Genomic DNA, 26,648 nt, shown 5'->3' on the forward strand with positions numbered 1-26,648 from the left:
GTGCATTGATTCACTAACATGTAAATTAATGCTGTTAATATTTGAAATGTACTGAATTAACTCAAATATAAAGACCAATGTCTAAACTTAGCTTTCATGAGCACTTTTGGCACTAAATCCAAATTTGTAGGTCACAAACAAAAGTTACAGAAATTGGAATTTTGGATATAGCCGGATTTGAAAACCTACACACCAACAGTTTCGAACAGATGTGTATTAACATGGTCAATGAGAGACTACAGTACTTCATGAATAATGTGGTGCTTATCCAGGAGAAAAAGATTTACGAATCGGAAGAAATACCGTATGAACATGGGGAATTCAAAGACAATATGAACATCATACAGTTGTTTGAAATTCCTGTAAGTTGTGTTTAACCTTTTCTAAAAAAAATATGTTTTAAATAAAAAGAAAAGTTTCCCTTTTCAAAAAAAATTGAATGACGGAAAATCGAAAATGAAATTTTTTTTATCAATCTTATTACAGAAAAAAGGAATCTGGCCAAGTTTAGATGAAGAATCCAAATTTCAGCTAGGAACAGATTTCAATTTTGTAAAAAGATTGAAGGATAATTTTCCAAAAGGACATGCATGTTACCCCCTTTTGACATTTGCTCCAGGCGATCGGATAGAATTTAGCGTCAAACACTTTGCTGGAGCTGTAAGATATATTAGTAATTTTATTGCTTGCACATGAATTTAATGCACACAAGTGTGTTTAATCATTTTTTGTACTTTAATTATCAATATTTAGCTGTTTTGGGTACTTGTTTTTAGGTCACTAAAAAGTTTATTATAGGTATGGCCAAAGAGCACCCCCCCCCCCAATTTTCAAAAATCGTTTTCTCTACTCCCACACATGTGAGGAAAAGACTGAATGCATGTTTATGATGTCCATAAATTCCTCTACCAAAATTGTGAAATTCATTACTCCTGGTCAGGGGTTCAGGCTCAAAGGTGGGGCCAATATGACCATATAGTAAAAATGTATTAAATCCTAGAAAATCTACTTTTCTCCCATACATATTTGTTAAACTAAATGCATGGTTATGCAGCCCTCTACCAAAATTGTGAAATTTATGGCCCCTGAGTCAAGGATTCAGGCCCTAGGGCGGGGCCTATAAAGCCATATTATGAATTTGTTTTACATCTTAGAAACTCTCTTTTTTACTCCCACACATGTGGGGAAAAACTGAATGCATGGCTATGATGTCCACAAACTCCTCTATCTAAATTGTGAAATTCATGGACCCTGGGTCAGGGCTTCAGACCCGGGGGGGGGGGGGGGCGATATGACTATAAAGTGATAGTGCATATTTTATTTAAAATATTTTTTCTTTACTTTTTACACATCTGTAAGGAAAACTTGACCTCATAAATATGTTAACAAGGAAGTCCTATACACTATACTAAATTGTATATTTTGTGTCCCTTGGAGTTTTGACTCTATGGCCAAAGTGGATGTAAAGTGTAAATGCATATAATGTTTAAAAATTATCTTCTCTTCTCCCACAAACTTGTAAGGAAAACCGAATTCATAATTTTTTTACTATGAAACTTTGTACTAAAATTATGAATTTCATTTATCCCGAGCTGGGGGTTCTGAATCTAGATCAAAATAGTTGTACATGTATTATGTTAATGAATTTAATTTTTTAAAAATGTCTTCCTGACTTTTGCTGATACTTAATAAAAGCTGACCTCATATAAAGAGAGGAAAAAAAAGACATCTATCAAATTTTAAATTCATGTCTCCCAATGTAGGGATTTGAATGTAGGGCAGGGCCAAAAGCAATATACTATATGGGTTTTTAGAGCATGATGTTGTTAGAATAAGCATCGAATGTTAATGTATATAATGTTAAAAAAACATTTACTGACACAGAATAAAAACTGACCGCATACTTAGGAAAAGAAATATAAGGCAGTCTTCTTTGATAATATTTCATGTCACCTACATGTAAGGCAAGGGTTATGGCTGGGGAGGGGGGAGGGGGTACATATTTGTCTCATTTTTTTTATTCCGCTTAAGAATTTCAATGAAAGAAATGACTTAATTCACATATTTAGAAAAGAGCAGGAATGAAGGTGTCTATCAAAATTGGAATATGAGGGGGAGGGGTACATATTTGTCTTATTTTTCTATTCCGCTTAAGAATTTCAATGAAAGAAATGACTAAATTCACATATTTAGAAAAGAGCAGCAATGAAGGTGTCTATCAAATTGGAATATTGAGAAAGAGTACAGGTAGTAAATGGGCTTATCTTCCCTTGTTCCTTCATTTTGGAGTTATTTTCCTTTTGTTGTTTATATTTCAATTTACATCATTGAATATAACGTAATTTAAAAAGTTGTATGATCAGAAGAGTTATGCAAGTATTTTTATCATTTGAGACAAAATAAACAAATAAACTTGTTAAAAGTAAAGTAATAATTGACTAGCCTAAATCACTGATAAGCAGCACATGTTAAATGTTTTTTGTTTATATGAAGACATATACACATTAAACCTATCTTGAAAGTTAACAAATATGGGAAAATTATTTTCTATCAGATTCTTGCACCTTTTCAATATCAGGTCATACTTCCTTCTATTACATGTTTAAGTTTTTGGTTGAAAGTATAGGTTTCTTAGTCCTTTTTGAAAGATTTCAGACAGGGATCCGGACATCATTACAATATTATAATTTGTCCACTCCAGAATGAAAATAAATTAAATTCATATTTGAGACTCCTTGACAAGTTTGTGTATGGGCTATGGTACTCAGATAGCCGTCAGGGCTATTGGCTTCTTGTTCATATTGATATATGTAATTTTATCATAAATCTTCATCTTGGTATACTTAATGTTCATTATAAACTTTTTAGGTCTGGTACAATTGTACAAACATACTGGAGAAGAATCGAGACACTTTGAACAAAGATATTGAGAACGTGATGAGGAGCAGTAATGATGACTGTATTGCTGATTTGTTTTCAGTGCGGAAAGGAGACACTGGAACGATATCGAAGTAAAACGATTAATAAAGCTTTCATCGGATTTGATTCTTAAAAGTATGTTTTGTTACGTAATCTTACATAGTTACACTTACGGAATCATTTTGTATTGTTGTTTGCAGCACTCAATACAATATCCGAGCGTCGCGGAAAGTGCCAGGTCTTGGCGGATCAATCAGAACCAAGACTGACCAAGGGGGATTGCAAGGAGTTGATCTCGGTAGAACACTTAAAGAAAAGTAAAGTTCCCGTTTTATAGTTCAAATTTCTCTCTCTCTCTCTCTCTCTCTCTCTCTCTCTCTCTCTCTCTCTCGTTATTTTAAGTGTTTTATTGCTTATCAATAGATATGGAAAAGTAGGCAAGCCAACAGAACTGATATATATGCCCAAAGATTCTAAGACCAATGTCAGCTACTTCCAGGTAAATATCACCTGATGAAAAATCATCACAATCACCTTTTGATGGTTTAACAAATCAGAAGCATTTAATTGTTGTCGAAATCAGACAAATTTCTTTTAATAAGTTAAGCTTAATTTAATCAAGCTTAGATAATAATTTGAGCTTGATTAATTAATATATCCTTTTGCTTCTAATCTATAGTGATCGTAGATATTAGGATCTAAGAAAAAAAGGTTTACCCATTTAAATGGGTAGTACGATATAGTTATTTATAGAGTCAATGTTAACTGTCTCTCTATAAACGATTTTCATGTAAAGGTTCATAAAACTTTTTATCTAAAATATATTACTTTGCGATCGAATATATACTTTGCGATCGAAATTTTGGAGCTTTGCATGAGCTCTCGCATACGTTGCACGAGCCCTCGCTTACGATGCCCGAGCTCTCGTATTCGTTGCATAGGTTTTACTGGTCGCATCAAGTCTCCTCTGAATAGTGGACATGCACACTATTCAGACGCGACCGAACGCGATCCAAATTATTGCAGTGCAACGCACGAACATTAGTACGAGCGTTTTGTGTACTCGCAAGAGTGAGACACGATTTATAAAGATCGTACGATAAATCGCTGGTGTTTATGCGTCTGTTTTGCGACAGTGAGACTGTTGCTCAACGTGTCTCATGTAATCTTGCAACGTTTTACTATCATTGCACGACTTATCAGCCTCAATATGCCATGCTTTGCTACTAGTATATATAACCTGTAACAGTATCTCTGTTTCATTACAAAATTTACAATATACATCTAGTGCATGATGGTGAGTGAAACACATGTATGAAGATTCATTCCCTCCAGAAAAATCAAATTTCCCGAGGGCTTCGTTTTATTATACCATGCAACATATGATTACATAAAATACGTTGATTTCTAATAATGTTTGACTTTTCAACAGTCGCAACAACAACGTCGTGATTGTTTGATTTCCTATGTTGCTGTCTTTTACTGACTTTTCTTTCATAAATCATAGAAAGTTAAGTTGGTTCGGAGATATAAAGACAATCATTATGATTGAATATTTTTTAATTAATCATATTTGTCTACATTGTATGCTCATATCGGCTTTTTCATTCTTATGACATCGCCCTGTTACGTGACTTTCTAGACCAATCAGTTATAATAGAATAATCATATTGAGGTATAATAATAAATGCTGCTGCATATCTGTATCTTCTTGGGAGGCATCTTTTCTCGCTTTCAACTATGTATATTGAATATGGACGAAGTATGTACCCCCGCTGACTCGCACGATCATTCGTACGCATAACGCATAATCGCACGTTTAATCACATAGGCGCAAGTTCAATCGTCCGATCACCGTGTCTCTCGCGTGTTCCTATCGTAATATCTTTCAACAGTTGCTTTCATTGTACAAGAGTCGCATACAGACGCAAGATATATCGCAAGATTCAATGCGTTTACATCGCACAACGTTCGCTTACTTCGTGCGAAATTCGTACGAATACGTTTTTCATATGCGATTATTTCGGCAACAATTAACGATTCATATCTAATTTTTTCGGTCGCACGAATATTTGGTCGCTTCTGCTCGTGCCCCAATTGTGAAAGGGGTTTTTAGCATGATTATTCAATTCAAATATTATTATAAAACGGTGTGTCTTTAACTATTTTCTTTCTGTAGAAATCAATTTCTCAATTACTGTCCAAATTGCGGCATGCAGATTCCTTTTTCGTTCGGTTTGTATTCCTAAATATATCATATTACTTTGCCTACCTATTTGAATGCAAAAGCGTTAAGACAACGTTGTATAAATTATGTTATAAAAAATAAAAATATATATACATAAAGTACAATTTTAAAAAAAAATAAAAACTACCGACAACAGTAACCATTTTTATTTTTTGTGCTGCTATATGACTCTAAATAATCAATCTTTAACAGTTGTATTAAACCAAACCGACAAATGGCTCCCGAACAACTGGACGAAAAACTAGTTAGGGGACAACTCAAATACAATGGAATTTCAGCAATTTGCTTAATCCGAAAAAATGGCTACCCTTCAAGAATCCTTATAGAAGACTTCATTAATCGGTCAGTAAAAACTTGTGTTTAGGTAGGCCTACCTGTCAGAATACAGTAATAACCAATGTATGCGCATTCAGATTTTTTTTCCAACGATAAATGTTACTTAAGTAGTAAAATAAAGAAATATTTTCAATTTATTCATCATCAACTAAAGCAATCACTCGACTTAAAAATTTGTTCGAACGATTCTATGCAAAGCGAGTTTTTCTTTCTGATGTTAAAATTACAAAATGACTGATTCAGTGTACATTTATTTTTGTAAAATAATCAATTCTTTAAAAGAAATCTTTACAAAACCTTTTCACCCATCAAATTCTATTGAACTAAATTTTGAATCAAGAAAATATTGGTATTAACATTAAACCATTATCGTGAAATCATCTTATCAGCGTGCATTCGTCTCTTTTTTTAAAATAAGAATTAGGTAATCTTCTAAATTTGTTACTCTACGATTTTTTCTTAATATAAGTAAGATATTTTGATTAACCATGTTAACTCACATGGCTTGTGATAATTATTCCTTCTTTTCTAGCTACAAGCCACTATTTTCCTTCAAAGAATCTAACAATAAGGACATGGTCAAGACCATTTTGGATGGAACCCTCCCTATTGAAATTAGAGACAAATATCGCATTGGAAAAAATAAGGTATTTATAATATTTTATGATAGACACTTAAGAAATCAAATATTGAAAATGTATATTTATCATGAATTATAAATATTATAGCAAACACCGAGCATTGTTTAGCAGAATTAGTAAATATTTTGAAATAATCAACATACTTAAATGCATCACATTGTTTTGGTGTGATTCTAAAAAAGTATTTCATCATCTTTAAACCGTATTATGTTAAAACATCGCCTAATCACACTTGTTGTGATTAAATTGAAGATATCAAGTTCAACTTATTACATTTGTGACCATTAGTGAAATGTAACATGTAAACTTGTAATGTAAATAAATATGATATAAATTAACAATCATTTGGTTGCTTTCATTAAAGCCTAAATGTTTTCATAGAATGAACATTTTTATTGTTTTTATGAATTTATGATAATTCCCTTTTTAATTTCAGGTGTTCATGAAAGAGGATGTTAATTCGCATATAGATAGGGTCCACTTTATCAGACAAAAATGGGCGGCATCTGTGATATCAGGCGTGTTAAAAAAGAACTGTGAAGATCAAAAGAGAGAAAGATTGAAGAAAGAACAAAAGGAGAAAGAAAGGAAAAGAAAGTTGGAAGAAGAAAGAAAACGTCAAAAAGAGGAAGAGGAGAGGAACAGAAAGACAGAAGACCAGCAAGGAAAAGACATAGAAAGGACAGCAAGGGTAGGAACGCATCACTGTTAAAGCTGAACACCGCTCGTAAATAGGCACCGTCACACAGATACCTGGTATATAAACCCTTCGATTTCGTTGCACCCGATTGCACACCTGAACCTCGTGGCCGACATGTAGTATTCCTTTCGTGGTCTTTAGATTTTATGCATTTTTTCTTATCTTATGTTCATTTTCTGTTCGTAAATAATGCATTGACCAATTTATTTGAGGTTAGTTTTCTCCTGGCTTCAAAAAGGTGCGTAAATTTTGATAATTTCATCGCGACCGAGTAACACGGCGAGACAAAATGTACGTCCACACAGGTGAGACCTCTACAGCGAAGTACTTTGAACTGTTTAGAGGTCTGTCCCTTATATAAGGGTTGTAGGGACAGCAGTGATTAAAGAGAAATATGGCGGACAGTGCCTATTTACGAGCGGTGTTCAGCTTTAAGGCTTACTATGAAAATATCAGCGCATTTAAAAGTTCATAAAACGATGCAACTTTTATTCCAATATATTTATGTAAAGTTATTTTATCACGATGTAAATGAAATATAAAATGCTACTTTGTATGACACTTAGTGTGGTCCCCTGTATGGACAGTCACGTGGTATCTTTTGATGATTCTCCCGAATGGAGGTCATAAACAAATTTCAATATTACAAGGGCATACCCTTATTTGAATTAGAAATTTAAATGACGATCAAAGTCTACTTTTCTGGTAGATTATGAAAAGTGATGCTGCTTTGTATAGAGTTCTTCTTTTATTAGAATAAATATCAAAGAAATAAGCTCCGGTTGGAATTTATATGACCTTCGCTTAATAATTTACTTGTTTATTCATTATATAGATTTCATCAGAGCAGCAGCATTTTTTAATGAGTTAAACAGTCCTTAATTTATATCCAAAAGATCGCAATAATCTGTTTGGTGTTTGCCCTTGTAAAAGGCGGATTTAGATAGGCTTCCTGATGTCAAACACATCGAACTTGTACAGTAAACACTCTAGAAAAGAAATAATACACGCTCTAAAAATAATCACTTACCGAATCAAAACAAGCATAACAGATATGATTTAATGGTATGATTTAATGGTAGGATAATTGTTTTAAGATTATCTTCTGTTCACTTATAAAATACATTTTTCATTTTAAAAAGTTGAATGATCTGCCTTTCTTTACACAAAATATGCATCAAAATTAACAGTATGACGTCGCATAAACAAGTGCACCGAGATCAGTCAGTTGTTTATGTGAATTGTTGTTGGACTTATTTGACTACAAAGTTGCACGCACAGGTAATTTTTAATGTAGTTAAATGTTTTCGTACCAATAACAATCGGAAATTACTTTATTTACATTTTTGACGACTTGTTGTTTTGTATGATATCAAAGTTTAAAACATTTCCCTTGCTTTCTCAGGCACGTAGCATCGATTTTGAAAGTGGGGGGGGGGGGGGGGGGGGCAGACTGATCCAAAAAATCTTGACAAGCAAAAAAATAAAAAAAAAAAAATAAAAAAATAAAAGGAAATTCAGACTTTCCCAAAATCTTCAAAATCCTAATCCGGGGGGGGGGGGGGGGGGGGGGGGGGTAGTAGTATATAAGTTCACTTACAATCCTAATTCCCTTATTTTCATATCAATTTTTTACATCCTCCAAAAAAGTGGGGGGGGGGGGGGGGGCCAACTCCATGATAATTCAATTTTTTATATGTCAATTTTAAAAAATTAGTTGCTCCGAGAAAAAGTGGAGGGCCAGGCCCCCCCTGGCCCCCCCCCCCCCCTGATGCTACGTGCCTGTTTCTGGTCGGTGCAACCACAAAGTAAACCTTAACAGTGCTGAGAATTATGTTTTTCATTCAACATTGTATAATAAGAAAAGGTATAATTCCTAGAGCGTTTGAGTTTTATGAAATGATGATAACAATAATATCTTTTATATAGCACTTTATTTTTAATAAACCTCTAAACCGCTTTACAGAGTAAATCAAAATTACATAATAAAACCGGGATAATTTACATTACACCGCTAAAAAATACATATTTAAAGGATGAAAAGTATCTGATATCAGACTCCAACTCTAAAAATTTCAAAAACTTAACCGCAAATAAAATAAAGGTGTGAAAATCAAATTATATTAAGATATTGCTGAGATGATTTATAAAATAATTTTGCATAAGTATAAGTGCTTAAAAGTAAACAACAATGTAAAATTTCATATCGTTTTGCGTAACGCTATCAGTTAACGCTATGTGACGTTATTATTATAAGACTTCGGTAAAGAAATGCCATTTCGGATCAAATGGTTTTGCTTGACCTTCCTGAATTTCCTTTATCATTTTTTTAAAATTGTTAAACAAATTGATCATTTTTAATTTGTTATGTTCAATTTTTGGTATTATTCTGATGTAGAAAATGTCATATGAATTTTGTTTTACAAAACGATGAAGAAATTTTTGAACACCTCTCCTCGACATAAAAAACATATCACACCATTATAACACCATTAATCAGCCTATATATGCTAGCTAAAACTTGTAAGATTGCTCGTTGTTAAAAAACATTTGAATTTACTTACTTGAACTTGATATTTTAGACAGATGGAAAAAAATATTTTAAGCCGAAATCCATGTAAATAAAATTACAATTTACATGCATGAGTGATATGAAGGTTAAAATCCAGAAATTAAAACAATATACAAAAATATTTGCTTCGCAACAAGTATCAACGTATTCACAAAAAACATTTTTGCCCCTGAACTAAAAGGCTTTACAGATTCATTATATAAATAGCCGCTTGTGTTCCTAATTAACAATAAAGATGATTGAAATGTGACGGAAAACGCTGAATACATTTCGTTGTAGTTGATATATGAATAAAATATAGTAAATCCATGGCCAAAGGTTCGAGGCGTCTAACTCCCGCTTTCTGAGAACAAAAGAACGAACAACGTTTTTGTATTTATTACTTTTGTTAATATGTTTATGCAAACAAGTATTTGATAGAAATAGAGCATTAAGATAAAAACGTTCAGACTGGTGTATTTGTTATGGGCGACCAATGTTTATGCAAAAAATAATTACTTAAATTGAAACATAAAGCAAGTAAAATAAGTAAAGTTTTGTTTGCCAGAGTTCTTTTAAGGCTGCGGGATTTGAAAACCCATCTAACGGTACTGGCAGTAGCTATAGAAGAACTATCCATGACAGTGATGGCGATGATATGGACAAAAATGAAAGTGATGACGAACCTATTGAGACAAACAGATTTAAAGATTTAAAGGTGGGATAATTGTAGTACGATGCAGAAATATTTGCACATTGAGCACTTCTGATATATACATTTAAAATCTTTGGTATGCAAGCAAATGTCTTGGAATTTCTTTGCATAGTCTGAGATGAGGATAATTTTTTTGAAAATGTGGTATAAAAAAATGAAATTCCAATTAATTGACGTGAAAAAATCTTGGTGTAAATAAAAGAAAAGAAAAATTGACCAGTAATGGACCTGTTTTTGATTACTACATCATAGTTTTCTCTCTCTAAAATACTTGGATTTTCTAAAGGGCACCAAAAAATTTAAAGAAAGAGAGAAAATATCGTCCAGCACAGAATCATTTTCCGGTTCCGGATCCTGTTCCTTTGTTCCTCCCCCTCCTTCCCATCCACCCCCTCGGCGGGGATCGGTGAAGAAAGAGCAACCAGGCCCGCCTCCCAGAAGAGAAAGAAAGTAAATTCTTAGGCAGTTTAGTAAACTTAATTTGATATCTAAATTCTGGAACACTACATAAATGATTAACTAAATACACATTGTACTTAGCCATAACATTTGAACTCAGATTCAGTGCAAGTTATCATACTTATGTTTTCAAAAGAATTTAATTAAAGAAGTTCTATTAAAACACTATCCCATTTTGATACAAGATTCTGGGACATATTCCAAACTATTGCACGAGAGACGAAAACCCAAGATGTCCACACCCATACGAGCTTAAGGATAATCAAAGTTCTGACATACATCGCCCTGTTTCTGATGCTACTGGCATGTCTGGTTATTCAAAAAATCAGCCTTGCAACCCTGATTACCGGATTTCAACCAGATAGAAATGGCGATTCTGATACAGCTGAGAGTGACACAGAGAGTGTAAAACATATATTATATAATATTAAAATAAGCATAGTCAAAAGGTATTGAGTGATTGCAATTATTATCTTTTTAACAAAGTGTATAGATCTAAAAGAATTTTAAATGCTGTTCAAACATTTTAATTCATGTTGTTTGATCAATCCCACGGCTACGGATATATAATGTTGATATATAACGGAAACCGAAATGTATAAATATATATACTTCTACAATCCTAAGCTTTTACAACCAAATAAAAAACTATTTATATAACATTTACAATATACTTGTTATAAATGAAAGTGTTACTTACTTTTATTATTGAAGTAGTTTTTTGAGAACATAGACTAACAACTATCCCTTAATTCCAGGCAAAAGAATCCAGTGCTCGGTATATGCTGACACTAATCGCCGTGTGCACGCCTTATCTTCTCAACTTTATCGTCAATGTCTGGAGATCACTCTTTGGAAATATTCGTTTTCCTTCAATTTTTAGTATAATAACGGTATGTGTTGACGGGTGCTGAAGTTTATTTTTTAACCATGACTTAAACTCAGGAAGCTTCGTGAATGTGATATACTTTGAATCAACGAGCAACTTCTTCATACATTATTTTTTTATTTGTCAAAAAAGTAAAACCTTTGTTGTGGAAAAATGTTCTCTACCAAAAAATAAACTATTCAATTTTCTTTTTTGAGCTTAGAATACAGTTGGATTACAGTTATTCTAAATAAAGGTTAATCAAGTTACAACATTTGGCATATAAAAAGCCCAATGAAAGAAAAGAAACATCCAGACGCTGGAATTCTTAACACTTTAAATAAAAGAAACTACATTTTGTAAAGTATGAATATAATTTGGGCCGATCATACATAACATTTCGATGAGAGTGATTTTTTTTACCTTGATGTAATTCTGTTTGCAGTGTGTAGTTATCGAGGTTCTTCACTCTATTGGACTGTGCTTGCTGGTCTTCCATCTCCTTCCTGACCTTGGAGCAGTACAAGGGATAGGTCTATTGAGTGCTGTGGCCATTTTTCCGAGTCTTCTCAAACCACTTTTCTCCAACGATACAGACAATGATAAAGAGATTCACAGGGTCATACGAAAAATCTTTTGTTTTGTCTTAGATTTTTTGGCTTTCTTTGTCCAGGTGTCAGCCATTCCTGTCCTAATAGTTCCTTATACGCAGTATATTCATGACAAAGATACAAATTCTGTCAGTGATCTTAGACACATTGAAATTGTTAAGATTGCCGGAGCTTTGCTTCTCTGCTCCTTGTCATGGTGGGAAAATTTCATTGACGATAAAGTTTCTTGGTGCAAAATGAGTCGGATTGAGCAAGCGTTTTTTGGGTTGAAATTTGACTTGCAAGAAGGTAGACCTTTTATTTCTTTGTTTGTATCATTTTTTAAAGTTGTGACATCAGTACTTTTTGCGTATCTCCTGATGAAAGATCCACTTACATTTGACTTTAAAGAAAATTTTAAAGTGGTTGGAAATTATAAGGACATAAAGTTGTATTGGGATATTTTAGCTTTGGTGTTGTCTGGTTACGTCGGGTATTATTTGGCTTACACTGTCTGCAAGCTTCAAATGCAAAGGTTATCTTTCTCAATTCCTTGCATTTTGTCAACCCCTATAGCCATAATTGTATTGATTTTCGAATGTGACTTTGGCTTAGACTTTGTTTCGACTGTTTTAAAAAAGAACTTGACGACAAGTTGCGACGACAAAATCGATTTGCCATGGTTTCATATCCTACTTGCTGCTCTTTGGCTGCTTTCTTTTTATTGGGTTGCTCGACATATATGGTTTCCGAGACAAGAAAGACTTGCAAAAGTCGAAAGGTAATTTTTTTGTTATATTAATTATTTGTATATACTTTTTGTTCTTAAATTGTATTATTGTCTGATTACTTGCTGATTGTTTACTTACTTATTTAATAATAAAAAAAAAATTGTGTGTGTGTGTATATATCTATATATATATTTATGTTTCGCAGTTAGTGTTGCTTTTATTCTTTTATTATATTTTTATCGGACACTGCGAAAATACTTTTGTGATATATATATATATATATATATATATATATATATATATATATATATATATATATATATATATATATATATATATATATAAAGCACTAAAAATAACCAACGACACGAACAATAAAGTAAAATATTGTCAAATTTTCGGGACGACCCGTCCCTTCTTCAGGACAACAAAATAAAAACTACATAAGAAAGAAGAAAAACATCTACAAAACTAGCACTAAACTAAACTAAATAATATATAAAAACTAGATAATGTTTAAACACCGGATCAACACGTGGCAGCTACATCTATACATAAAGATGTAGCTGCCACGTGTTGATCCGGTGTTTAAAAATTATCTAGTTTTTATATATTATTTAGTTTAGTTTAGTGCTAGTTTTGTAGATGTTTTTCTTCTTTCTTATGTAGTTTTTATTTTGTTGTCCTGAAGAAGGGACGGGTTGTCCCGAAAATTTGACAATATTTTACTTTATTGTTCGTGTCGTTGGTTATTTTTAGTGCTTTTTTATATCTCATCTTATAACTTGTATCTTTTGATCCGACACTGTAGATAACGAGTGTTGTTGGTTTGCTAGTGCTTCTCATATATATATATATATATATATATATATATATATATATATATATATATATATATATATATATATATATATATATATATATACATGTATATAATGGTATCATAAAATATGATTCCGATATACGGTTTATCATAGTTTATCATAGAACATCACATAAATGTGAATTTTACATACTTTAAAAAAAATTAAGATGATAAATCTAAGTTTTTTGGTAACTTACAGGTTATTTGTGAATCCTCTGTATTGTGGAATTCTTCTGGAGCAACACTTGGTGTTGAACAGGAGGAGACACAACCGTCGTATCATCTTTAACCAAGAGAAAACTTTTGAGTATGAAATTTTCTAAAATAATCATTTTTTTTTAAATCCATGTATAAACAATTATAATAATAGCTGTAATTATATTAACATATTACTCAATATAGTAAGTTATGTAATTTCTAGCAACATTATTATTCCGACAACAATTTTGCACGGAATGCAATATTTCACGTACTATATATCAGAATGTGTTTATTTATTTGCAATTGTCTTTTTAGGTCACCTGAGTAAACTCAGATGACCTATTGTTATCCGTTTTCGTCTGTCGTCGTGCGTTAACAATTTCACATTTTTAACTTCTTATCAAAAACTACAAGGCTGATTGTTACCAGTTTTGATGTGAGGCATCTCTATAGTAAGAAAAATCTAAATTGTGAAATTCATTGCTTTACCATTCCCGACGCGCCACATGTGGAGGCAAATATGCAAAAAAAAAAAAAAAGAGCGAAATTTTCAAAAATGTTTTTCTCTACTCCCACACATAAGAGGAAAAATCTGGTTGCATAGTAACAATAGCCTTTTATCAAAATTGTGAAATTCATGGCCCCTGGGTCAGGGATTTTGGCTCTAGGGTGGGGCCAATTTAGCAATATAGTAGAAAGGTATTAAATCTTAGAAAATCTTCTTCTCTACTACCATATATATTTGTTAAAAACTAAATGCCTGGTTATGATGTCCATGAAGTTCTCTACCTAAATTGTGAAATTCATGATCCCTGGGTCAGGGGTTTAGTCTCTAGGGTGGGGCCAATATGGCAATATAGTTAAAATGTTTTAAATCTTAGAAAATCTTCTTCTCTACTACCATATATATTTGTTAAAAACTGGTTATAATTTCCATAAGGCCCTCTACCAAAGTTATGAAATTCATGACCCCTTGGTCAGGGGTTCAGGCTCTAGGCCATATTCTTAAAATGTATTCATTCTTAAAAAATCTTCTTCTCACTCCAATATATTTGTTAAAAACTAAATGCATGATTATGTTACCATAAGATCCTCTACTAAAATTGTAAAATTCATGACCCTTTGGTCAGGAGTTCATTCTCTAGGATGGGGCCATTATGGCCATATAGTAAAAATGTATTAAATCTTAATAAATCTTCTTCTCTACTCCCATATGTATTTGTTAAAAACTAAATGTCTGGTTATAATGTCCATAGAGCCCTCTACCAAAATTGTTAAATTCATGACCCCTGGGTCAGGGGTTCAGGCTCTAGGGTGGGGCTAAAATGGCCATATAGTAAAAATGTTTAAAATATTAAAACATCTTCGTATCCACTCCCATACATGTAGGCAAAAAACTGAATGCATGGTTATGATGTCCACTTACTTCTCTACCGTAATTGTGAAATTCATGGCCCCTGGATCAGGGGTTAAGGACGTGGGGGCAATATGAAAATAAAGTCTTAATGCATATAATGTTTAAGAATTTTCTTATCTATTCTCTCACATCTGTATAAAAACTGACTTATAATTATGTTTACCAGGAAGTCCTCTACTGAAATTTTAATTTTCATGTCCCCTGGAGTATGGGTTATGACTTTAATGCAGGGCCAAAATGGATGTATAGGTATTTATGCATATAATGTTAAAAAATATATCTTCTTTACTCCCACACATCTGAAAGGAAAACTGAATTCATGATATTGTAGACCAGATCTTTAAGTTTTCGGCCAAAATTATAGGTTTTACAGTTCTTTTTGAAAGATTTCAGGCAGGGAGGTGGTCGTCATTACAAATTCATAATTTTTCTACTCCAGAATGAAACCTAATTAATTAGATGCATATATGAGACTCCTGGACAAGTTTGTGTATGGGTTATATGCTAGTCAGGTGACCGTTAAGGCCAATTGGCCTCTTGGTAGTTCAGCTTAACCTAATGCTTAAGCTTAGGTGAGCGTATCTGATCAAAATTTGTTCTTGTCTCCTGTTGTCAAAATTTGCAATGTTGTCTCTGTTATCGTAAATTTTTCACATTTTCATGCTGTCAGAACCGCTGGACCAATGTTGACCTAACTCGGTACGAAATATTTCTTGGAAAGAACTTTCAAGTTAAATCACATGATGTGCAAGGTCCTTTTGAAAGGGGAACGTTTAAGTTAAATATTTATATGTAAAAACATTATAATGAACCAAATGGATAGTAATATTTTCCAAAGTATGACGAGTCAAATTAAAGTCGGGGTCAGTATTCCCAAATGAATATACAAAAAAACAAACAATATTTGAAATCAAAAGTGAAAATATTAAAGCCAAAAACCGTGCACAGTCTCAATGTACACTTAACAAGCCCTATATGTGTTCATCCTGAGAAATAGATTAAAGTGAAAATCATGAAACAAAATTGTATGACGTTTTCAACATTTCGTAACCCATATTTCTTACCAACAATAGCACATATAAAAAAAACAATGAAATCAATTACGTGATGAAACCGCAAAACAAGAAAATAAGTACAGCACTTGCATATCATTAGTTTAATTGATTAAACACATCGAGAGCTTTTGATTTATTATCCTACAAAGTTTGGATGTTCAAGTCTTTTTCGTTTGTGAGAAGCTTTTCGTGAAAACGAATGAAAGGAAATGAATTTCGAAAAGACGAAAAAAATACCTCGAGATATAATTATTCTCCACCATCCCTGAATATTTTAAGAAAATCTATCCCGGAAGACCTCAATAATAGTGAAAAAAGAAAAAGGCAATAACAATAAGGTTAGAAACAGAAGACCTTAATAAACGGTACGAAAACAATAAAGTTTTCCGGAACGGAAGACCTTTATAACAATATATAAGAATCAAAGTACTGAAGTACTGAGGGGAGTTGATTTTATCGATTATCATTTATTTAAAAATCAACTTATCTTGCATGACAATTAGCTTCTATTCTGTATTTGATTTACGCACGTTTTTCTTATATGAATTTTTAGACTTTCCCGACAAGAATTTCGAGAAACCGGATATGAATCATGTTGTGTAATATTTAAAGATATATTTCAACCTATGTATTAGTAATCGAAACAATTCTAAAAATCGTATGGATCCAAGCACTATTGATATCGAACTCTAGTCTCGTTCAACCAGACGCTCAGCTGTCTCCGTTAATCTCCGACAAGCAAGAGAACCTCACTGCTTTTCGGAGATTTACGGAGACAGCCGAGCGTCTGGCTGAACGAGACTTTATTACACTCTGGCGTAGGAACACATGAGACTAAACAAATATCTAAATTGTTCGTATTATATAAAATCTGACTATTTTCAAAGTGTTTATAGATAATTTTTCTTGAAAAACAATGCTTCAGCATACTTTACATCGAATATTTTTAAGAACTTAGTCTTATCAGCGGTGGTGATTTGTGCTTAGGTCCAAACACTGTTTCACTTTCGGTTTTCCATAGGAGAGTTGATTAAAATCAACTCCCAAAAATCAGTTCTGAACATTAAAATTTTATGACTTAAGGTTGACAAAAAATGATCAGAAGTCCGGTTCTACTGCAAAGACGGATGAGATGTCCAAGGAAATACCCCCGTTGATATATGCTTGTGCTACAATGTGGCATGAAAACAGAGTAGAGATTGTGCAGCTTCTAAAATCTTTGTTCAGGTTTGTGTAAAATTCAACATTCAACACAAATTTTTAAAGACATTATTGTTTCAATTGTTTGAACAGAACAAAATGTGACGTATGTAGAAACTTCACCTAAAGTGTATTTGTTTATGGTTTAGTTGCTTGGTCCGATTTTTATCAAATTCTTCTTAAACGATGGCTATGATTTGTATAATAATAGACATTGCAGTAGTTTTCCCATTCAATTTATGCCAATTTTCAATGAAAAATTATGTACAAAATTTATTAACAAAAGAAACGACATCAAAGGGTATTGCATTATTTTCACCCCTGACGTCGAGACGGGTATGGTTGTATTACGACTTTGACATTGCTTTAAATAAAGGTCGTAACGTTCAGGCATATTACAAATAAACCTGTGTACGTTTTGTTCGCTAATATTTCTGAGGTTTCCTTTGGTTACAATCGATGCATGGCATGCGGGTTGAATAACCCATATCATTCGGGGGGGGGGGGGGGGGGGACGAAACCAAACGGTTCCCTTTTCTAAACATTATCATGCTGCATTTTTGTTTGTTTTTTCGTTCGCCCTAACAGAAATTATTTTAATTTACTTCGAATATTTCTAACTTTGAAAGGAGACCGATTCTGCTGGTGTAAATAGGAGAAAGTCCATAACTTTCTAAGATAATTAGTTTGTATGGAAAATTATTTGATACTGTTATAACAAAAAAATCGAACCAAGCAATTTTAATCGAAGACCAATATAATTAATGCTTGTTTACATTGTCAGGATGGATAAAGACCAATTTTTGAGAAAGACGGCTTACAAAATGGCCGGGTGTAAAAATATGCAAGAAATAGAGTACTTTGAGTTTGAAGGTAATTCTACCTTATAAAACTAAAACTGGCCTTATTTTATAACACACACAGATATATATATATATATATATATATATATATATATATATATATATATATATATAAACCGTACCAAGGATTTCACAATTTAAGTAGATAATTGGTCATACATGTAACTTGTTCAATTTACATGTACATGTACATAGTCATCTCTTTAGTATGAAGTAAGATATTTAAATTATTCAGATTCATTTATCGATATTAGAAAATACTTTAAATAATAACAACATGCTTCACATTTTTATATTGTTTGTTTGAAGTCTTGTATATTTTCGTATTGCTTTTTCAATGTGATTAACTGAAAAAAAAATGGCAATAAGTACATATACAGAAATGATATTTTCTCTTCAGCTCACATACTTTTTGATGATGCGTTTGAGCTAAATGATGATGAAAAAATGGTTCCAAACAGTTTTGTAAAACTATTTGCATCTCTAATGAATGAAGCAGCCAGGTGTGTGTTTTCCATTTTGTTGATTTCTTATTTATAACTAATTTAAATTAAAACAAGGTTCATTTTATAATAAGAATATCTTATGAAACAATGTATTCAAATTCGAAACGTCATTGGAGTGATGAGTTTCAATTCATGATCGACAATCAACTATTTTGAAAACGAAGAATGTTTTTGTTAAAGATAAATCACAAAGATATGGTTTATTTTACCGACTATAGGTGTTTTTTGTTTATATATTAAGGTGACCATTAAGGCTCTAAGTTTTTCATTTATTATCAAAATATGTGCGTTTTGTCATTATTTCTCATACCTTTTTATCAATTTCATGATAACTTATTATCGAATATCGGTAGTAAAAATATAATTACGGAAATTGTACAGAACTAGTTAGAATACATACGTTATACAGAGAGCATATGATTGTTTATGTTGTTCAATAAGAAATGTGTAATTCAATCCTGTGTGTCTCCTCTACGTCAGAAATATGGATAAACTTCTATCACTGACCACGGTGCGTCAGGTCAATGAGTGGACTTGATCGCATTTACTTATAAGGTTGGGAATGTTGTAGCGCAGGGTCCGTGCGTATAAAATAGAGGTGTGGGAAATACAACTCTACAGGAGTCATCATTTTTGTTTCTAAATCAAACGTAACAAACGTATCACACACCTCAAAAACTCTATATCTATATCACATAATTTTTATCTTATTAGCAGTAATGTATAATTCACGATTATTCTGCTGGGTGTTTTTTTTTTTTTATCAAAAATTATGTTTTGATTTTTGTTAATACAAAAAGAAAATACGTTTAACAAGGGACCTATAAATAATTGCACTGAAACTTTTTCAGCGCTGTTCATTCTGAGCGTATAGAGTTGCCTCCACCCTTTATCATTCCTTCGAATTATGGAGGACAGGTGATTTTCACAATGCCCGGGGGGAATTTTATCTACACACATCTCAAAGACAAGGAAAAAATAAGGCACAGGAAAAGATGGTCCCAGGTAAGTCATTGATGCAAAATTTCAGAATTTAGTGTAGAAAAGTAAATCAAAATATTAAAGTAAATGTTGAATTAACGAGACCGAGTTTAATAATTTCTACCCTTGATATCTAATAAAATTTCTTGCATGCAGTTTTAATTCTATATCAATTATTTTTAGATCCAAAAATAATTCATTAACAATCCTAATTTCTTAGGTCGTCGTCTCAAAAGTAATCATTTTTTAGAATTGGACCTTATAGGAATTTGTAAAGAAAGCTCTTATAATTCTCATATTGTCCCCATACTTTTTGTACTTTTGCCTAGGGATTTCTTTGTCTTTCAAATATATCAAACTATTGTAAAATAAACCAAATGGTGAATACTTAAGAAAAAATTACTTTGTGCTTTGGTCATGGATAATATAAAAAACACCCCCCCCCCCTAAAAAAATAAAATTAAAATCATTGGCTTATAAAAAATAATTTTTAATGAAATAACACTTTTAAAAGGCTAATATGTTCCTTTTAATGCTCTTTGAAAAAAAATCTTATTTTAAAAATCCATATCCGCTTCGAATATAAAATAGTGACGCGTAAGCGCCATTTTAGCATTTTACTATATCAAAGTCATGAAATCACAATTTCTGAACCAATGAACGTATAATGTAAATTTTGTATAAAAACACAATACAGAAGAAAATTATGATTTTGTACCTACGGCTGTATAAAAATAAAAAAGATGCACAAAGTCATACGCACTCGAACTGAACTCGGCATCGTTTAGTGATAATATTATTTTTCTAAAGTGACTTAATCCTTTATCAGATGAAATCGACCATGATGGCATGGATTTTGGTATTTTATGATGATTATTAGAATGATTAGCAAAAATAAGTTTAAAAAATTCACGATCTCCTGTGTCATGACACTGTATATATAAAACGTTGTAAGCTTACAAAATATACATTTTGTCTTGTAGGTGATGTACATGTATTACTTGCTTGGATACCGAATTGTAAAAGAATGTCAAACTTATTTGTTGGACGAATTGGAAAGTACGGATACAAAAATGCCGACATGGAATGAATGCTTAAAAAAACCTACTGGTATTACTGGAAAGAGTGTAATTTTCCAATCATTCGACGAAGAAGTCTTATTTAGGGTATGTATTTTAATTTTTCTACCATTAGGTCATTTTAAAATGATAAATTAGACTAACTTAAGCCAATAGCTAGTAAATATTTTCATATCATCATTTTGGTGCAAGATTTATTACGCCGTCAAAATCCATTTGATTCATCTTTACCCATTACTTTATGACTATAAGGGAATTATGTAAAAAATGAAACATTTTCTCGACATTCCAATGGGGAAATTCTATATATAACCCCGATTCATATGTTCAATTTAATATTATTTTGAAGAAAATGTCAATTACATACAATATACAGTTTTTTGAAAAACTGTAGGCATTCTTCATATATTTTATTCGTCATAACAGGAAAAAACGCCAATTTTGGCCGCTTGTTTCCTTCATATTTCATTGAAAATGACAGTTTAAAACACGACTTCCAACCGTGTTTAACTAAAGACCAAGTCCCGGTACATCATGTAAAACAAAACTATTGTTATAAAGCATCAATGAAAGAATTCAAATAACGAAAAATTCCAGGAATCTGTTGTCCTTTTTCATTTACTTCATCTTGACCTTAATAATAAAACATATTCGTCAGACTTTTCTTAGCCTGATTACGTATTTAAAACTGAATACGTCTCGTAAATGGCATTGTCTGCCATATTTCTCTTTCCTTGTCACCATCCCACATTCCGTGTATAAGTTGCGTATCTCTCAAGTGTTCTAAATACATGTTGAATTTCGCTGCATTGGTCTCACCTGCGTGGACTTACAGTACATATAATTATACGTCTTATATTGTGTGTTACTCGGTCGCGATAAAATCATCAAATTTTACTAGGAGAAAAGTAACAACTAATATACAAGTCAAAACATTATACAAGAACAAGATAAAGCAGCATAATGACTATGAAGACTGAAGGAATGACCCAAATTGTTACTCTAAACATCAGGACGTATTCCGAATAGTGTTTTCAAATGGATATTGTGCTAAAGAACTTTTTAAAGTACGTGTGCCGTTATAATCTTTTATGATCTTTTATAATCAACTTAACCATTTACCCTCAAATGTAACTTGTTAAATTTTGTAGATACTAAATAAGAATTACAAGGGTTGATCCAAAAGTAATGTCGCACTGTGCACCGCGTTTCACACTGGCGCTGTATTGTATAAAATGATACATCAAAATTTTCCTTATCAAAATTCTTATTTGAAGTAAAATGCTGATTAAATTTTGTTAAACACTTAACAAGATATTGGTGTTTATAGCATAATATAAACATAACATCGCTGCGTCGTGAATTTACGTCTTTTGTAAGGTTTGTATTTATGTATAAATTACATCTTCAAATTTTGAAAAAGACCAAAACAACACACTATAATGAAAAAGGCTTTTTAGCTCACCTGAGCTGAAAGCTCAAGTGAACTATTCTGACCACATTTTGTCCGTCGTCCGTCTGTCTATCCGTCCGTCCGTCTGTAAACTTTTTACATTTTGAACTTCTTCTCTAAAATCGCGTATCCAATTTCAACCAAATTTGGCACAAAGCATCCTTATTGCGGAAATAAAAGAACGATCTGTATTCAAAGCAGAGAAAACCTTGAAACTGTAAAAAAAAGGGGGTGCATTTTTTAAAATCTTCTTCTCAAGAACTACTGAGTCCAATTCAACGTAGTTTAGCATAAATTATCCTTATGGGAAGGAAAATATAAATTGCAAAATTTAGGGGCTAATTCTGTTTCAAATTTGAGTAATTTACGGAAAGGATAATAAGACAGAGAGAATGAGGGTCAATCAGTTTAACTTCGGGTTCGGTATTCCATATCTCAAAACCCTCTTTGAAACAAAGAAGCGGCCATTTTGAACGCATAAGAAATGATCAATCTGACAAAGATGAATTTGGTTGTTGTGGAACAGTTTGCGTGAAAGGAATATTTGAAACGTACAAGATACATTAAGACCGATTTTGTGAAGTAAATTGAGATTAAATATTCCAATGCGTCGACATTTTCACGGTGGTTTAAGCTTGTTTTGATTTTGGTTTCGTTTTCATGAAATACGGTTTGTAACTTAGGGGAACTATCGCCAGTATTTTGTAATTTTCACGTTCCAATCAAATATAGACATCGGAAAGTAAGACAGCTGACTGTTACTTGCGGAAAATAAGAAACATTAATAGGTACGGTACTTTAACAACTAAAATACAAATTCTAATGGTAATACGGTATGGTTTTGCGTAATAATTGATTACTGCAATGTGTTTTAGGCTAGTTGTAAGTATTTTCTCGTCAATTCAGTCTAAACGGAGATTAATTTTGCTGATGGAAATACGAAGTGCGTGTACATGTAGCAGAGACATAAATAATTGTTAGCTCACCTGAGGTGAAATATACAAAGAAATATCTTAAAAAATTTCTTCTCAAAAATCAATCGGCCAAAAAAGCTGTAACTTGTGTGGAAGCATCCTCAAGTAGTGTAAATTCAAGCTTGTCCAAACCATGATCCCCGGGGGTACGGTGGGGCCCCAATTGGGGATCAAATTTTAGATACAAATGTATAGGGAAAAATCATCAAAAACCAGTTAGCCAGAAAAGCTGGAACTGCGGAAGCATCTTCAGGCATTGTAGATTCATTTTTTTTTTCAAATCACGATCCCCGGGGGTAAGGTGGGGCCACAATGGGGGGGTCGACATTTTTACATAGAAATACATAGAGAAAAATCTTCTCAACAAAAACCAGTAGGCCAGAAAAGCTGTAACTTGTTTGGAAGGTAGTTTAGATTCAAATTTGTTCAAACCATGATCCAGGGGGTAGGGTGCGGCCACAATGGGTGGGTCGAATTTTACATAGGAATACATAGCGAAAAATCTTTAAAAAATGTTCTTCTCAAAAATCAATTGGCTAGAAAAGCTGTAACGTATGTGAAAGCATCCTCAGGTAGTGTTGATTCATTCTAGTTGTTTTCAAACCATGATTTCAGGGGATAGGGTGGGGCCACCATGGGGGTCAAATTATGGTGGTGCGTGTATTTTGGTATTATCTCTACGTAATACAGTGGTAACAACGTTATTGTTGACAAGCCAATCGTGTTAAATAGTTCGTGTAACGTGGGTGATCGCTCGTGTAACGTGCGGGATCGTGCGTGTATCAGGAAAAATAGTTTGCGTTTTTTACCGTGCGTTTTCGTGCGTGATCGTGCGGTTTTTTCGTTTTTTAACTTCTTTTACGGAATGTCAGGATTTATTCATAAAACAAAGACAAGTAGTTTTTGTAAAACAATGTGAATTTTAAACTTTTTTTATAGAAGAACATTGACAATTGTTAACAATCATTCTCTCGTTCGTGGTTAAAACATTTATCAAGTATTTCCACAGCTCATTCAATCCTTTGTCCGGTCGAGTTAGTCTTGCATAATGTTATAGTCAGCCTATATCAAGCTTCCATTGTGTCTTTACACATAATTTTAATCATATTAGCAAGAGCGACACGTTGAATGAAAGCGGTCAAGCTTACCCACTCCCCGTTTTAAACTAAACGACTATCCCGAACGCTTTTCTTTCAAATGAGAAATCAATACGCATTCCTATCTGGTTCATTGAGTAAACATTTGTTTGAAATAATTTTTTAAAGACGCTTTAAAATTTAGAATAAATAGAAATAAATCAATTATGTACCGTAAATAATGAAAATATGCAATGTGTAAAATCGAAATTCTATGGAACAAGGTAACAAATTTACCTCTATCCCGCATAATCAAATCGTACGTAAGGGAACTGGATTACATAAACAGTCAACTCGTATGTAAATAATTTCATATATTTAATGCATTATCTTCAATTCATTTACACTGAAGTTATTATTCGTTATGGAGACAATGAATCATATATTTTTTTTTTGTATGGATGTGTAAATTGTTTACTCGTAAATATAAAACATTGCATTGCTCTGTACATGCCGCTTTTCAATAAAAAAACAAACATAAAGCAATACAAATTAAAGCAATACGTTTCCTTAATTCTATTCTTAAAAATTAATTTCGATTTTGCGTGTTTAATGGTGTAGAATCGTTCGGATGCGTGTTTTATCGTTTTTGCTCGTGTATCGTGAAAATTCAGTAAGTTAGTGATCGTCCGTGTATCGTGCGTGATCGTTCGTGTATCGTGCGTGATCGTTCGTGTATCAGAATCGTGCGTGTCGTTTGTCAACAATAACGTTGCTACCACTGTAGTTGATTAATGCAACATGTTCAATTAAGATGTTCAGCAATTTCAATCTAAACGGAGATTATTCTCGCTGCTAGAAATATATAACTAAAGTATATGATGACAAATAGATTGAGTTTTCTTTTTGTTTTAGTGCAGTTTTCTCTTGTTTTAATTGTTTACAAATTCTTATAATTTTACTAACCTGAGAGTCAAGCTTCGAGTTATAAGCAAGATACAGAGCTTTGCGCACAATGCTACTATATGTTTGTACACAAAGCTGAGGTCATCCTTTAGTTTGTTTATATTTTAAATGCAGCTATGCTGCATAGGAAATACCAAGTTTATTTTGAATGTAATAAACTCATGTGAACAAAAACATGACTCAAACCAAGCCATGTATCTTGTATCGATTCAACGATTTAACGATTGACACTGACATTTTGGTTGATCAATAGAAATGTCTTGCTAAAAGGATGATATGCTGTTCTTACTTTCTGGTGCCCCTTCTTCAACGATAAATTGCATAAAATCTACACAAATTTTTGATAGTTTTTCAAACACATGTAAATGAAAACAATGCCTTTTCAACAGTTTCCATAGGCCTGACACATTATTATTAAGAGGATAAAAGCATTATGGGTGTTCTTAAAACAATATTGCAATGGAAAATCATCTTTGTTTGAACACATTTGATGTTTTTTAATAAAGATGAAAATAATGGATGGGCATTGGTATAATAGAGCGACATGCCTGCCAATATATTAATTTGAATTATAGCTCTTTAACATATGTGACGGCATTTTCAGTTAAGTTTATTTTCTTCAATCAAATGAGTAAGGATATGAAAGGTCATACGAAATGAATTCATGCCTGGTAAATGACAATCGTCTATAATGGAGAAGGCCAATTACCTTTTTCAATGTTTTTAATTTTAGGAATTAAGCGTATTCAATATTGTTCTTTGAGGTACACTTTTCTTCTTTCACATGTAGAATTTTTTAAAATACAATAAGTAGCAAGGGAAAAAATGTACCTTTATGCTCTCATGTATTTTAATCGTTTAATAAAGTGATTGGGGGAGGCTAAAATAAAGGGAACTGGAAGTTAATCATGAACACCAACTAAAAATTTAGTAATTTATACTGCATATGATCTTATTTTCGGTAAAAATGGTATTCTATGAAGGTAAATATGTCAAAGATTAAGTATATGCAAAAATAAGTGAAAATTCGGATATTCATTTTTGGTTAATCTTCTGAGGGGCCACATGGCACAATATCCTTTGAACGCCCATATAAAGCCAGTGTTGCTCAGGTGAGCGATGTGGCCCTTTGGGCCTCTTGTTCTAATTGCTTTCAAAAAATAGGGAATGTTACCGTCCATTTTGGATATCTACACAAAGCCTTTTGTCTCTAGATCATGGAAGAAGGAGCAAGAAAAAGAATGGATATGCGAA

General features: G+C 32.5%; 1 protein-coding gene across 1 annotated transcript in view; it reads left to right on the forward strand.

The window, feature by feature from the left end:
* LOC105317566 (chitin synthase chs-2) overlaps window positions 1–26,648 on the forward strand; it is a 58,311-nt gene that overhangs the window by 6,197 nt on the left and 25,466 nt on the right. Inside the window, exons 10-29 of the mRNA XM_066084927.1 lie at window positions 131–362; window positions 487–660; window positions 2,869–3,011; window positions 3,120–3,236; window positions 3,343–3,418; window positions 5,099–5,154; window positions 5,360–5,509; window positions 6,036–6,150; window positions 6,581–6,835; window positions 9,964–10,113; window positions 10,397–10,560; window positions 10,755–10,974; window positions 11,328–11,462; window positions 11,883–12,808; window positions 13,823–13,930; window positions 17,380–17,523; window positions 18,281–18,369; window positions 18,760–18,862; window positions 19,717–19,870; window positions 20,830–21,012. Coding sequence (XP_065940999.1) covers window positions 131–362; window positions 487–660; window positions 2,869–3,011; window positions 3,120–3,236; window positions 3,343–3,418; window positions 5,099–5,154; window positions 5,360–5,509; window positions 6,036–6,150; window positions 6,581–6,835; window positions 9,964–10,113; window positions 10,397–10,560; window positions 10,755–10,974; window positions 11,328–11,462; window positions 11,883–12,808; window positions 13,823–13,930; window positions 17,380–17,523; window positions 18,281–18,369; window positions 18,760–18,862; window positions 19,717–19,870; window positions 20,830–21,012 — 3,694 coding nt within the window. The remainder of the gene's footprint in view (window positions 1–130; window positions 363–486; window positions 661–2,868; window positions 3,012–3,119; window positions 3,237–3,342; window positions 3,419–5,098; window positions 5,155–5,359; window positions 5,510–6,035; window positions 6,151–6,580; window positions 6,836–9,963; window positions 10,114–10,396; window positions 10,561–10,754; window positions 10,975–11,327; window positions 11,463–11,882; window positions 12,809–13,822; window positions 13,931–17,379; window positions 17,524–18,280; window positions 18,370–18,759; window positions 18,863–19,716; window positions 19,871–20,829; window positions 21,013–26,648) is intronic.

This window comes from Magallana gigas, chromosome 5, assembly GCF_963853765.1.
Source record: "Magallana gigas chromosome 5, xbMagGiga1.1, whole genome shotgun sequence".
Lineage (NCBI taxonomy): Eukaryota > Metazoa > Mollusca > Bivalvia > Ostreida > Ostreidae > Magallana > Magallana gigas.